Source organism: Botryllus schlosseri, chromosome 13 (assembly GCF_051294905.1).
Source record: "Botryllus schlosseri isolate E-star chromosome 13, Bs_hap1, whole genome shotgun sequence".
In the NCBI taxonomy this organism is placed as follows: Eukaryota; Metazoa; Chordata; class Ascidiacea; order Stolidobranchia; family Styelidae; genus Botryllus; species Botryllus schlosseri.
Genome location: NC_137248.1, coordinates 8,847,030 through 8,862,003, shown reverse-complemented (window position 1 = coordinate 8,862,003; position 14,974 = coordinate 8,847,030). Strand labels below are relative to the sequence as shown.

The window sequence follows — 14,974 nt, the reverse complement described above, 5'->3', positions numbered from 1 at the left end:
TTATTAGTTGAATCATTCGACTATTTTCCTGGTAATGATCTACAGCCGCTCACCAAAGAAAATCTTGATGCTCAGTTTGAGAGCTTTCTATCTCAGATCACTGACCTAGTCAATAAACACATTCCTATCCAGCGCCTTACACGTAGACAACGCAAGTTACATCTCAAACCCTGGATCACTCCAGGTATTCTGCGCTCCATTAAGAAAAGGAATAAACTTCATCGTATATGGATCACAAATGGTATTGAATTAGACCGAATCAAGTATAAAACATATGCAAATAAATTAAACCAGATCAAATTCAAGGCAAAAAAATCATACTTTCACAAATATTTCAATCAACATAGCTCAAATCAAAAACAGATGTGGCGTGGGATAAAGAATCTCATCAATCCTTGCTCACATAAATCAACCAAACCATCCCAAATTATCGATGAAAATGGGCTGGTGATATCTGATCCTGCATCAATAGCATGCACTTTCAACAAATATTTTACATCAATTGGTCCAAATCTTGCTTTGAAGTGTAAAAATTCGCACAACAGATGCATCTTGCCTCCATTCCAGAGCAATGCTAACAGCATGTTCATGGTGCCTGCCAATGAACCAGAAATTCATGATATAATTAGAAATATGAAGGGTGGGAAGGCAGAGGGTTACGATAAGTTACCAGTTGAGCTGCTCAAAGTAATAACACCAGCTATTGCACCATACATTTGCCACTTCTTCAATCAGTGTGTAGAAAATGGAATTTTCCCTAACTCACTTAAAATTGCAAGGGTGGTTCCAGTTTATAAAAAAGGGGACAAAAGTGATATGTCTAACTATAGGCCTATATCCATCTTATCTTGCATGGCTATAGTGTTTGAGAAGCTCATCCATACACGTCTAAATAAGTACTTTGAACCTCTACTGTACCCTAACCAATTTGGCTTTCGTACCAACTGCAATACTAACCAAGCAGTACTCAACCTTCTTCTTCAATATTATTCAACAATATCTAAAAATGAAATTGGCTGTAGTATTTTTCTGGACCTTCAAAAAGCTTTTGACACAGTAAACCACAGTCTTTTACTCGATAAACTATTTCGATATGGGGTGAGAGGCTCTCAGCACAATCTAATAAAATCTTATCTATCAAACCGCATGCAATATGTTGATGATCTATCTTCTGTCAAGTCTGCTTCATCGTTAGTTACCTGTGGCATCCCACAAGGATCGGTCCTTGGACCGTTACTGTTCAATATATACTTGAACGACTTGATCGCATGCTCTCCTTTTCACACGACACTTTTTGCGGATGACACATGCTTGTATGTCTCGGCTTCCTCTCTTCCAATCTTGCAAGAATTAGTTCACACCCAAATGCATCGAATAAGTTCCTGGATGAATGCGAATAAGCTACTCATAAATCCGTCTAAAACACAAATTCTAATCATTAACCAAAAGCCTAGTCCTGTTACATTCTTCTCTCCATTTTTGAATCTGAATAATACAAATGTGAACCCCATCTCCTGTGTGAAGTACCTTGGAATTCACATTGACGATAATTTATCATGGAAATCCCATATCGATAAAATTACTACTAAACTTTCCAGGGTTGTAGGGATTTTTTCTCGTCTAAGACACAGTCTCCCAAGACCTGTGCTTAGAAATTTATATTTCTCACTCTTTCATAGTCAACTCAGTTATGGCATAGTCTTCTGGGGACTTAGCTGCATAACGTACTATTCGAAAATCGAAGTACTTCAAAATTTGGCAATTAAATACATCAGTGGTATGAAAGAACGGGAACGACTCTCCCCCAAATATAAATCCCTGAACATCTTGAAAGTAAAGGACCTTTGCACTCTAGAGGTTGCTAAATTGATGTATAAGTATGATCGAGGTGATCTCCCAAGTTTGTTTAGTGATATGTTCACGCCATCTAGTGTCGTACATACACACCGTACTCGGTCTTCGACTTCAAAAAAATTATTTTTATCTCGTGTGACGAATAGTAAGTGCCGCAGATCAATCATATATCATGGACCAAAAATATGGAATGACATTCCTTTAGCCCTGAGGGAAATGTCTTTTTCAGCCTTTTGTCGCGAATTTAAATCTCATTTACTCTTGTCATATTGAAGTTAGTTAGATTTGCATTGTAATTGCCGTTTATTGGATTTGATAATCATACGTTGCCAAATTGTTTCTTTTTTAGAATTTGAACTGACAACTCTGTACATTTATCCATCTTCTATTTATTTGTTGTTTTCATTGCATTTCATTCTTTAGTTTACTTCTTAATTATTGTTGCCTGTTACTCTGTTGTTGTTCCAACTTACCACTGTTCTACCTGTTTTTAATTTATTCTTGACGCGAGACTCTATTAAAAGACGATTTTTGTACTCCATCGCTGCAGCTGACTAGATGGTCCCTAAGGAACCGTATCGCTGCAACATGTATTTTGTTTTTGAATGTATTTTTTTTGCTCAATAAAAACTGTCTCTCTCTCTGCAATCGGCGCAATGGCAGCAAGCTCAAATACATGGACTTCACTGTTTATTTCGGATGCACGTGACGATGCGATCATCATCATCATCATAATCCTACACTACAGTATAATCCGATGAAGGCTTTGTATTTTATTACTAGCCGGCAATTAGAAAATATTTCGCATAATTAAATTTTAAGAAGTTTTTATTTACCTAGACTGCAGTTATCTTGAAACAGTGAATAGTTTCGTACAATATGCTCGGTCACAGTAAAAGATACCCCTAGGGGGGGAAATAGAGACGAGGAATAAATACTCCACTGTCCTAAGCTTTGAAAAGTACGTATTGTTCGAGTATAGAATGTAAACTATCTATAGTTGGTTGCCAGTAAACTCGCCCCAAAGTAAATTCGGCCCGTCGAATTCGGCCCTCGGTCACTTTGGCCGTCGGTGAATTCGGCCCTCCGTAAATTCGGCCCTCGGCAAATTCGGCCAGGGCCAGAGTAACAATAACAGTTACAATACCATTACCTAACCTGAATCCTAACCCTAATCCTAACCTAACTCTAATCCTAACCTAACCCTAATCCTAACCTAACCCTAATCCTAACCCTAATCTTAACCTAACCCTAATCCTAACCTAACCCTAATCCTAACCTAACCTAACCCTAATCCTAACCCTAACCTAACCCTAATCCTAACCCTAAACCTAACCCCTAACCTCCAAATCACTTGATAATATTATAATTATGTAATATAATACACATTATTAGTTATTAGTTATTAGTAGGTTTAGGGTTAGGATTAGCGTTAGGGTTAGGATTAGGTTAGGGTTACGTTAGGTTAGGTTAGGATTAGGGTTAGGTTAGGATTCGGTTTAGGATTAGGGTTAGGTTAGGGTTAGGTTAGGATTAGGGTTAGGTTAGGTTAGGATTAGGGTTAGGTTAGAATTAGGGTTAGGATTAGTGTTAGGGTTCAGGTTAGATAATATTATAATTATGTAATATAATACACATCGCTCCATCAAATATGCCGGACCTGATGTATGGAACAGTATCCCGCCGGCCATCCGACAGTCGACGAGCATGTCCACATTCAAGTCGAAATACAAGCAATTACTACTAAATAAATACAGTCCTTCCTCAAGATTACCGGACCACGACTGACCTATCGATCTCGCTTCCCATGACATGCCGCCCTATTTCTTGTCGCATTCTTTTTCTATACTATCTTCTTTACCTTCATTCAGTGTGCATGCCTCCTCTTTACATCGCCTAGGCCAAGGTGGGTGTCAGATTCCATAGACAACCTAGTCGCTTCGACATCTTCCTTTCTTTCATTGTATCGCATTTTTGTGGTGTATTGAACTGATAAAATTGCTAATAAACCAATGATGATGATGATGACATTATTAGTTCGTAATACAATTTCACACAATGTTCTCCGAGGGCCGAATATACCGATTGAAGTCGGCTGTCGGTAAATTCGGCCCCATAAACATTGGCATAAATATATACATATATGTATTTATACGCATACCCTGTTCTCCAAATCACTTGATAATAATATAATTATGAAATTAATTCACATTAATAGTTGGTAATACATTTTCATAAAAAATTCTCCGAGGGCAGAATTGACCGAGTAACCAGTGAATTGACCGGTGAATTCGGCCGTCGGTAAATTCGGTCCCCGTGAATATCCGCGCTATCTCCCGTGATTACGCGATCTACGCATACCCTGACATCCAAATCACTTAATAATAGTATAATTATGTAATTAATTCATGTTAACGGTTGGTAATACATTTTAATACAATATTCTCGGTGGGCCGAATTTACTGATGTAATGGCCGAATTTGCCTGGGCCGAATTTACTTTGGGGCGAGTTTACTGGCAACCCTATAGTTCGAGTGTTTGTTATTGTTGTGGTGAAGAGTCGACAGGTATTTGTACTTTCGCAGCATCTGGTGAACCAAAAAATCGGGGATTGCACATGCTGGGATCGTATGACGTGAGGGATTCCGATCTAGCGCTGATTTATCAATAACATTGAGCCCAGTTTACGATGTATAAGGCGACGCATGCTTTCGATTCTACGGCAGACCATATTTTGTCATTCTCCAAAGGAGAAGGGTTATGTGTATTAGAGAAGAGCAACGAAAGCTGGTGGCTTGCATCTAACGCTGAAGGAAGGGTTGGCTACATACCCATAAATTATGTGGTGGAGGAAAAGGTAATTCTTGTTTTTAATGTCAGGATGCGACATATTATCAGAAGTCCCTATCGTAATCAAGTGAAATTAGAAGTAGCAATTGCCAAAAGTAGGCCTAGGTATTCAAGGCCTGTTTTGCCTAAAAAAAACTAAAACTATGAAGTGGAAGTCTAGAATCATAACCATTTGAAGAAGTAGTGTGAGTAGTAAAACTTGAGTGCTTCACACAAGTAGAAGTAGGCCTGCTTCTTCATTGACCACATCTGTACATTACCATTATATTATATATACCATTATATCGAACAATAGGCCTACATGTGAATTCTCTAGTATCTAGTCACTCGTCATATTTCAAGATACAATTGTTGATATACAATAGTCTTTCCAATTCTCTACTAGTTGCTGACGATTACCCCTGACGAGGGTCAGCCGAAACTATTCGGGTTCATTTCAATATGAATACCGTATTCTATTCAATTGCGTATTGAAGTTCTGTACCTTCAAGAAGCTCTCTAAATGTGCAATCATTTGTAGTTTTCAGTTTATCTATGTCGCCAGGTTAGCCCGTCTTACTGAGGTAGCCTATTTTTGTCAATTTTGCAGCCATTTACATAATTGCGCCGAATGTTTTTGTACTTTCTCTGTCACTTACAAATGAATATATTTTAATTGCAGGATGATGCAAATGTGGCTTTGCAATCCGTTAACAATGCAATAGAAGAAATTCTAGCTTCTTCTCCGGCAGGGAACCTTCCACCTCAGCAGCAAGCTGTTTTGAAGTACAGTCCTTTTATGTGCATCTTTTGACTTGTTTTTCAATTGTGTGCCTTCAGAAAACTAATTGCCCACAAAGAAACCCTAAGCACTGCCACCAAGAAGTCCAAATCCGGATCTAGCAAGAGACGTGCTCCTCCACCCCCAACTGCAGACATGGAATCAACTCATTCGGGTATGCTAAATAGTCCCGAAAATGCTGCCAATCTGCCATCGCATATTCCAATGCCAGAACCAAGTTTTCTCTGACAATAAATGCATTCTTCTATTACACTGGTCAACAAAATGAAGAAAAAAAATTTATGCAGAACATCTGAAAGCCGTTTCTGGGGTTTTTGAGGTTGCTGATTACTGGCTGATATTTGGTCAAAATAGCCCCATTGGTTATTTCCACAACACGAGCCAATTTGAAAAAACTAAGGTCATATTCGGAATCAGTGACCTTCAGAACCCCCAAACCACTCTTACTTTATCTGCCTAAAAATATGTGTTGACGAGTGCTATCAATTCTTTGAGTTAAAACCGTGTCATTGTAATTCAGAAATTTTTGTGATCACTGCTTTGTGATATCAATTACCACAATATAACGTTCAATACACTGTACAGTAGCACTTGATCATGGATGTATAATAATTCGTATGGTACAGGCAATTGATTAAGACTTGACAATCTAATAACATGGTCCATAAATGATTTCATGTGCCTACTGGACATGGACAGTTGGACACGCATCCAATTGTAATTGATAATATAAATTTATTGCATTACTTCAATTTTACTGACAATGACTGTTTCGACCACTTCTGTTTATAGCAGCACAAGAAAATTTGGTCAATTGTGTTTGGTCAAAAACTTGATACAGTTGTAAACTGAGACTTGTAGTTCTTACTTTTCATGCTGGCTTTCGATCACTTATCACACTTCTTGTAAAATCACCTTTTGTACATTACATCTACTCTGTACGGTCGCTGCTTGGTACGGCTCAATGTTTATTCCATTCCACAGGACCTCGTGGTGTTGGTCCACCTCCTGTACCAGAAAGATCTGCAACTTATAAGTCTCAACAAGTCTCATCTGACCAATCATATGAAGCACAGTTTCATGATTTGCTATTGAATCCCGAAGAGGAAAAAAACAACAAAGTGTCACTTGCCTGTGAAGATGTACCCGGTCAAACTCCCGCCGAAAGCGCACCATTTCATATTCCGGACGATGTAGGCTCTAATTTACTCGATATACTGAAAACATCTCTGAACCCGAACGAGGAGAAATGTCGGTATGTGACTCTTAATAGATTTTACTGTTTAACAGTCTTCTACATCTTGTGATTGTTGCAGAGATGCATTATTATCTATCATTTCCACTTTGAAGAATAATTTTCCATCTCACTGTACGCTGTTTGATGGGATATTAGACACCATACCTGAAGCTCAGGTGCGTGGATTAGGTGCAATATTTAGAAGTTATTTGTACATAGAACCAATGACCGGAATAATTGATCGGCCTTTGTCATTGTGCATGTGTTTATAGATTTTTTTATTGTGATAGGTAACCTGTTGTGTATTTCGGTAGTTCCAGACCGACCAGAAATCGGATAAGTTATCTCTTGCACTTGAAAATATCCGGGAAATAAAGGATGACGCTCAGCAAAGGAATTGGGCAATTGAAGATGACGAGGATAAAATAATGGAAATTCTAAACGAGATATTGTCAGAGTTGGTACGTACGCCATCTGTGTGGTTTCCTGTTTTCAATAAAGTGCCACTGGTTACACAGAATGAACATAAATTAGGGTTTAGTGGCGATTCGGTCAGAATATGTGTTATTTCAGTTCGCCTATTAGTTTGATTTTTACTCCTACAGGCATTGACAAATAAAGCAACACCCTGTGGAATTATGATTCTGGCCGTTTGAACTTGACCAAATCATAATAAAATCAATAATTTTCACTTCGCAATATCCCTGGGTAGGTAATTTGATCGCCAATATCAGCTGCAATCAATAACCAAAAGTGATGTGATTTGCGTCTACAAACTGACAACACTTGGCAGGGATTGCATGAAAAGCTTCCCCTGGGCATGCCTTTCCTCGCCACTTTAAGTAGGCTACCGTTGAAATCTGTTGATCACTGGTGCACAGCACTAGTAATTGCAAAATGTTAGTCCAGCATCGCTCATAGTCTTTCTTTCTTTCGCAGACAACGATAGACAAAGAGATTAGCATCGCCGCATTAACATACGACCGTAACCGGCCCATCATCACTCTGGTCGAATATCACCAAATGGAAACTAGAGTCGCCCTACGTTTGGTGATTTTGCAAATATTCGGGGTGATGTGCTCCTTGTCAAGATCGGTCGTGTCGACGCTGTTGTTTTCAGTACTTCCGCTAGAACTCGCAAGAGACATGATGACACATGTCGAAGGTACAAAAATCCAAAAATCAACCTTCATGGCAAGCTTTTACTATTTTCCAATGTACATTTTTACACAGAGAGTCAGAGGACTTGCTATTCAGCATTGGTAATGAGCATGCTATTTTCTACAGCGGAGTCGATACCCTTCAGCCATTACGGTAGCTATATATGTTTTGTACTTTTGTGTTCATAGTAGTATGGCTAGTGGCCACTCTGGTCAGTCATGGATAATAGCTCTATATTAGAATACTATCCATGCCAATATGAATACGTATGATTGTTATGTAAATAAATCCATTTTGAAATCCCAATCTCTCTTTAGTGACTGTCTAATGTCCATGTGGTCCGTTTAATATTGATTCTTCGACTGAAGGCGAGTACAACAAGATTGGATATATTGTGAAATTTGGTGCTCAATAAAATTTAATTTTCACTAGAGTGTGTGTTTTTAGATGCGGTAAACTGTGTAAATCTATTGTTACAATGAACATGGAAAATTTGTATTCAGTCAAGTTGTGACCATGTGAAATTCTTTTCAGATAGGCTCGATAAATCCTTTGTGCAATTCCTTATAAAATGCATAGAAGGTGAAGTCGAAGAGGTGGCGCAAGACGAGCAAATCGTGGATATGTTCGTGAATGTCCTTTTGTCCTTCAATCTCCATATGCTGGGTAAGTGGGTACGCATTGTGTTTTCTTCTAAATTTCTGTATGAGTTGAGTATGCTTGCCTGAGCACAGGTGACTAAGATACCTGACTGCTTGAGCTTTTATTATAAAAATTCTACAGCAGAAGGACATTACTTCTCAAATATCAAGGCGATTGTCTTGCGTACTGGTGTGGTTGTGTGTCTTGCGCATTCAAACAAGCAAATAGCTGCTCCGTAATGACAAAAGTTAAAAGGTAGATACGACGATAGGTTTGGGTAGTGGGGAATGAAGACTAGGAATAAATCTGAAGTGGGGAACAAAGACAAAAAGGTTGGGAACCACTGACATAGATTAATTTCTCTGATTGAAGTTTTGAAAACCACCAGGCAATAATATAGCCTCTGTAGCAATATACATACAGTAGCTCCAAATTACCTCTCCCTCTTTGTAGCACTGATAATAATCCCTATCCTGTATCGCAAAATCACTAATCAGTTGTATTGTTTTGACTGTTGTCATATGCTATTGTGTGCATAGTACTCATCACAGACTCCTTTTTAAATCTATGTACTCAAGCACTTTTCCAATTCTGGATCATCAACTACAAATCCCACAACATTACATACTAATTAAAACACCTCTGCCGTTTATAAGAAAACCCTTCAGTTTGTATAGAACATCACAATTTCTTATCCCTAATACTTGGATTTTTTTGAAGTGAACATGTACTCATTTTGCTTCCCACATCTCGCCCAAATGGTTTTCTTTTTAAAGTCACAACATTTTCCAGTGCACTCCAAGAATATCATCTTGCAAGTAATAGCGGAACGAGAGACGTGCACTCAACTCGGAGAAAAAATAATGATGCTTCTAAATAGGGGAGGTTTGTGAAAATGATGCAAATTTTAGCGGTACCATCGTGAATAGATTCTGAATTTTGCACAGATGATCCCGTTGCAATAGAAGAGCATTGGAATGGTAGTGAGGAGACGAATAATATATTTGATGATGAAGGGGAAAGGCCACCTCCGTCTGTAATCAAGTTTTTACAAGATGTATATGCACAGCGAAGCACCTCCACTTTTCTCTACACTAATGACATGAATGTTCTGCTTGACATCACCGCCAGAAATCTTACCGATCTCTCATCTGGGAGTAAGGTAAATGCAATCACTAACTTTGACCTTGTAGGACTCGCTTTTCTTCAATGTGCTGGTAATGTTACGGGGGGGACTAGTCCTCTGTGGCATGCATCTTGCAGAGATCAGAAATCAATTTTTCATTGCAACACACTTTGATAGCTTGGAAGTTTTGTTGTTGATAACGACATTGAATTGGTTTATTAGGAGAGACTATATTACCAGATTAGTGGATAGTTATGAAACAATGTCAGATTTGTTTTCCTGGTGTCCAAAATCTTGCTGGTACAGTGTAGTCTTATTGACACATCCATATAGCTCCGAGATCGCGTCGTGTGAAGTATTCTTCAGCGCCCCATCTAGCAGCACTAGTGGCCTAGTTGTTTTTAGTCGAAGGTACTCAAGTATCAGTAGAAATGACGCTGTAAATTTCTACTCAATTTCAAGTAAAAGCGGTTTCAATTTCAAGTAAAAGCGGTTTCCAAAAATGTCAAAACTTCTCCAAGTTGAAGTAGAAAATTAAGGTCTTAGAAGTTAACAAGTAATTTCAAAACGTAAAATTCTTTAAAGGTTGGTTGCGTACTTTCGTGATAGCAAGATGCATCTTCATGACTAACACAAAATGACTAACGACGATGTAAATGCATGCAATTTCCGAAAATATCTTCAGTTGCGGTGATATAGGGGTTATTTCGGACAATTTTCATGACAATTCCACAGCGCTGCAAACATGGTAAAATTACTTTCAACTTCACAAAATACAATGTGTAAAAAGTAGGTAGTTTTGCTCAAAACTCTTGGTGGAACTAATATAAAACAACTACTTTAGTAAGTTTTGCCACTAGACGAATCCTACAATGATAAGCCTAGTTATAGGGGCACTGTTATATGTCGTTGATTTTCAATTGATTTTTGCTACATTGTAGGTGCGCACAGAGTATCTTGAGTTGTTACTGAATATTCTCACGAACACCGAATACTCCGACAATCGCCATCGGTGCCGTGATATTGGCCTGAGTTTACATCGGATTCTGAATGAAGAACCACCGGACAGTGAACAGGAACGGCAAATTCTGGATTTCGATAAGCGGATTATAGGAAAGATCATTGCGGATTACGGCAGTCTGTTTGTTTAGGTAAACCTAGATATGCGCAATGTAATGTCACGGTGATTACTGGATATGTATTTATGGAATGCATATCCAGTAATACATACTGGCATTTCTATCAAGTTGTGGATCATATGCAAAACAGTTGCTACAAATATGTGGAATATCCGAACTATATTCCGTGATCTTAATTCGATTTGTCAGTCTCAAACTATCCCAATCGATCCACAACGCGAGAAACCTTTATCGTAATACATTGTATGTAATGCCAGTTCAAAGCCCTGGAAAGGTATGAGTTGTCAAGGAAAGAGTTAACTGAATTTTAGTTGCCTTTAGAAGTTGTGGTTTTACTTTACTGCCATCCGCAACCACTTTACTGAAATATCCACGAAACGCTTACCTGATATTCACCATGATAGTCAACATCAAATTTAACAGAATTAAAGGCTCGATATTGTGAGATATTCCAATATATAAGGATTTGGAAGTTTGTATTATCTTGTATTTTCGTTCAAGTCCCTATTACTTGGATTTGTACGCGATTTTAATCTGTATTTCGCGATACTATTTCAGTTCAAAAATATAAAACAGCGAAGTATTTTTCCCTTCCCTATCTGGCTGCGAAAATCAAAGCCACTTTCCGGTAGCCGTTTCCGATAATATTTATGGATGTTTGCATTGATCGATCGATGCCGTGATCGCTAACCTCGTTACATATAGTCCTGCGCTTAATCTGGATTCCAAGGAATTTAATCGTGTGAAACATGGTACCACCTCATTTTATCTGATCAAGGATATGCTCCCCGTACCTGACCGGATTGATTTACCTCGCCATTATTTTGAATAGCAATTATAGCAAAGTATTGTATCATGCATAGATGTAAATAATATTTTCTGAGTTGAATATTTTTATTGTTAACAAACGTATGATGCTAACGCATATTAACATATCGCGATTTAATATTATTTCACGGGAGATCGAACAGGCTGCGTATTAGTTTTAGTTCAGGGTATCTGGGGTCATTCTGATATAAAAATCAGTCCAGGATAGGTAGGTGTGTTGTGGAAATGACCACTCCTGTAAAACATTGAAGACTTGCAGTCGAGAAATATTCAGAATATGTAGGATTACCATATTTTGGAAATCTGAAAAAAGACACTTTTTTCAAAATTTCCAGACTTACAATTCTGGTTTGAAATCCGGAAAAAGGATAAATTTTTCCCGACTTTGTGGTTGGTTGACTAAAAAAAAGGTCAACTTTCCGGCTCAACTCCCGAAATACAGTTTTTCTTTCACATATTTCGTTGGTTGACTATAAAAAAAGGTCAACTTTCCGGCTCGGCTCCCGAAATAGCCACCGGAGCGTTACTTCAGTTCTGGTTTACTGAATCTCAGTCTAATTTTACCCAATATTTCACCGAAATTCTCAAAAACGAGGACGAAATTTCAAAAAGAGGACATTTGGGCGTCCTCCCAGAGAACACCTTCAAAAAAGAGGACAAATCCTCTTAAAAGAGGACGTATGGTAACCCCAGAATATGTATGTTGTATTTGTATATAAAGGTGGCGAGAGATTGGATGTGATCACTGGTCAGTGGTCAAGTACCATTTCGCTCTGTCATTCGGAATTTTCCATGAATTTTTCAGGGGCGAGCAACATACGGCCCGCGGATAGTTTTCCGTCTTACATGATAATGTGGCCCGCGGCCCCAGTCATCCGAGATTCCCCACTAATTCCTCACATACGTCAAATTTTATTGACTGTATGTCATAATACACATGTATATGCGCACTTGGGCAGCGAGCGGGGGTGGAGCTTACGCGTAAATTCGTCGAAGCGAGAAGACTTATTGCATTATTATCGGCATTTACGATGTACTCAACCCTGATGTCATTTGTGGTAATCATAATGGTGTTTGTCGACTACAATGGTCATTTACACCTGGCCGGTATTTCTTATTTTTGATTCCGTAACCGTCGACTTGTAGCACGGCACACTTCTAGGCTTGTGTAAGACACCGCTTATGCCAGGGGTCGCCAACTCAAAACGGGTCGGGGGCCACTTTCAAATTTCGTGGAGGCCGCGGGCCGCATGAATTCAATATTGAGATAAAATAGGCCACATAGTTGAACAACCACGCTATCTCGTCACCGACTAGACCCAAATGAATTGATATCTTGGTAAACTTGGGGTACCGGGCTTATCGAACGCCTTGAAATCTTAATTAAGAATTGCACCGTGTGTCGATTGATCAGAGAGAAGCATACATGGTGGTGGTGGTGCCGGTATGGCAATGCTGTTCTCAAATCCACATTGTCTTCGTCATTATTGGCGAGAAATGGCGTTGAAGTTACATTGCTGTCGTTGAAATACATTCATTAAATACGACTTATTCCTTGTAAATGTGGATAAACGGGCGAATAATGTATCGATTCAGGAATCCTGCCCGCCAAGTTCTCAATTTCCCTATATCCGGCCCGCCGACTGGAGAAGTTGCCCGCCCCTGCAGTATAGTTGCTGTTGTTTAGTTCAGTATATCTGTATGGTGTTTGGTAGGGATGGTGTGAACGTGAGGTTCACGTTCGCGTTCTGTGTGTGAACCTCGGAAATTTAGAGGTTCGCGTTCACAACAGAACCTTGGTAGGTTCTGCACTGTGAACTTTTTTCATATATTACAACTTCCACTTGATTATAACATCTTTGGTTGACATTTATTGCATCTCAACTGCGAGCATGCACCTTGACAATCTCAAAAGTTTTACTTATTTTGTTACAAAAGTTTGCTCGAAATATCCAGCTTTCCGTTTGTGAATATTTAGTGACTTTCTGCTGCGAGCTTGACTCGCAATCACACAACATCACGAGCGAAATACGTAGGCAGCGAATGATGCTAATTCAACCAATCAATGAGATTGATATCGTTTTGTGATGTAAAATATTTAGCAGGCGTACGGGGTCAATCTTGACTTCATATCATTAATGCATCGTTAACACCAAATCCGTGCGATTGAGGTGTTTGCTACTGCTGTATAACTTGTTAATTGGGTAGTATCGGTAGCAAGTGTAGAAACCCGTTTTACACTCTGCTCAATATCTATGTAGCAAATACTCATACGCCGAACACATTGTTCGGTCTGGCCGAGACCGTTAAGGCGTAAGCTTATATTCCCTGGTAAGTCCTCGTCGAAATTGTTGGCAAAGCGACGGAAGATATTGATTATGTGGGAGTATTATATCCTTTGATTGCCTCAGATGATACATTTAGCGACGTTTAAAACGCCAATATGTACTTCAGCATTGTGTCATTATGTGGCCCGAGTATAGTCGCTAGGTATCGTGTACAACTGTACATTATTATAGGCTATCACTTCATTGAAAGATAGGGTTGGAATTAGCAATATGACGTCATGAGGTTCACGTTCGCGTTCACACAGAACCTTAACGCCAATATGTACTTCAGTATTGTGTCATTATGTGGCCCGAGTATAGTCGCTAGGTATCGTGTACATTAATATAGGCTATCACTTTATTGAAAGATAGGGTTGGAATTAGCAATATGACGTCATGAGGTTCGCGTTCACACAGAACCTTTCAAAAAGATTCGTGTTCACACGAACCTGAACCTTTCATAGGTTCACACCATCCCTACTCAGAAATGCAAAGGTTCACGTTCGCAAACGAACCTTGGTAGGTTCTGCACTGTGAACCTTTCTCATATATGGCAATTTTCACCTCATTGTATCATCTTTCGTTGAAATTTATCGCACTTCAACTGCGGGCCACTCTATGCATGGCGCTGGCAGCATTGAAAAATCAACACTAAACGAGCATGCACCTCGAAAATCTCAAAAATTTTACTTGTTTTGTTACAAAATTTCGCTCGAAATATCTAGCTTCCGTTTGTGAATATTTAGTGACTATCTGCTGTGAACTTGATGACCTGCAATCACACAACATCAAGAACGTAATACACTACATCAGTGGTTCCCAACGTGGGCGATATCGCCCCCAAGGGGGCGATAGGGGGGCGATGACGCGTTAAAACGGCTATATTGGAGTCAAGTCGTCGGAATGAGCTTTTTTTTTTAGTCAACCCACGGAAATTTAGTTGCAAAAGTGTAAAATTCGACAGCGAGCCGATAAGTTGACTTTTTTTTTAGTCAACCCGCCGATGATTACAGATTGTATACCGATTTT

General features: G+C 39.0%; 1 protein-coding gene and 1 long non-coding RNA gene across 4 annotated transcripts; one reads left to right on the top strand and one right to left on the bottom strand.

Moving 5' to 3' along the window:
• Positions 1-221: 221 nt before the first annotated feature.
• On the bottom strand, positions 222-1,969 carry LOC145454026 (uncharacterized). Its single transcript, XR_013920015.1, has 2 exons — positions 1,200-1,969; positions 222-595 (listed from the first exon to the last, which is right to left on the bottom strand). It is a non-coding gene; the product is annotated as an uncharacterized LOC145454026 (long non-coding RNA).
• Positions 1,970-2,678: 709 nt separating this feature from the next.
• LOC145454018 (NCK-interacting protein with SH3 domain-like) lies at positions 2,679-13,165 on the top strand. 3 transcript variants are annotated; one of them, XM_080331992.1, is made up of 14 exons: positions 2,679-2,815; positions 4,440-4,489; positions 4,553-4,711; positions 5,366-5,469; positions 5,524-5,639; positions 6,470-6,740; positions 6,802-6,898; positions 7,037-7,183; positions 7,662-7,887; positions 7,956-8,036; positions 8,418-8,549; positions 9,318-9,410; positions 9,473-9,687; positions 10,593-13,165. In XM_080331992.1, exons 2-14 carry the CDS (start codon positions 4,472-4,474, stop codon positions 10,800-10,802), a joined length of 1,869 nt encoding a protein of 622 aa, XP_080188118.1. In that variant the 5' UTR covers positions 2,679-2,815; positions 4,440-4,471; the 3' UTR covers positions 10,803-13,165. The 3 variants fall into 3 exon arrangements, with proteins under 3 accessions (XP_080188118.1, XP_080188119.1, XP_080188117.1); XM_080331993.1 differs by lacking the exon at positions 2,679-2,815 and having other exon boundaries at positions 4,384-4,489; positions 7,043-7,183; XM_080331991.1 differs by lacking the exon at positions 2,679-2,815 and having other exon boundaries at positions 4,384-4,489.
• The last annotated feature ends 1,809 nt before the right edge of the window (positions 13,166-14,974 follow it).

Coding starts and splice junctions, on each gene's coding strand:
- LOC145454018 (XM_080331992.1), top strand. Junction 6,899..7,036: donor ACACCATACCTGAAGCTCAG/GTGCGTGGATTA, acceptor GTATTTCGGTAG/TTCCAGACCGACCAGAAATC. Junction 7,184..7,661: donor ACGAGATATTGTCAGAGTTG/GTACGTACGCCA, acceptor TTTCTTTCGCAG/ACAACGATAGACAAAGAGAT.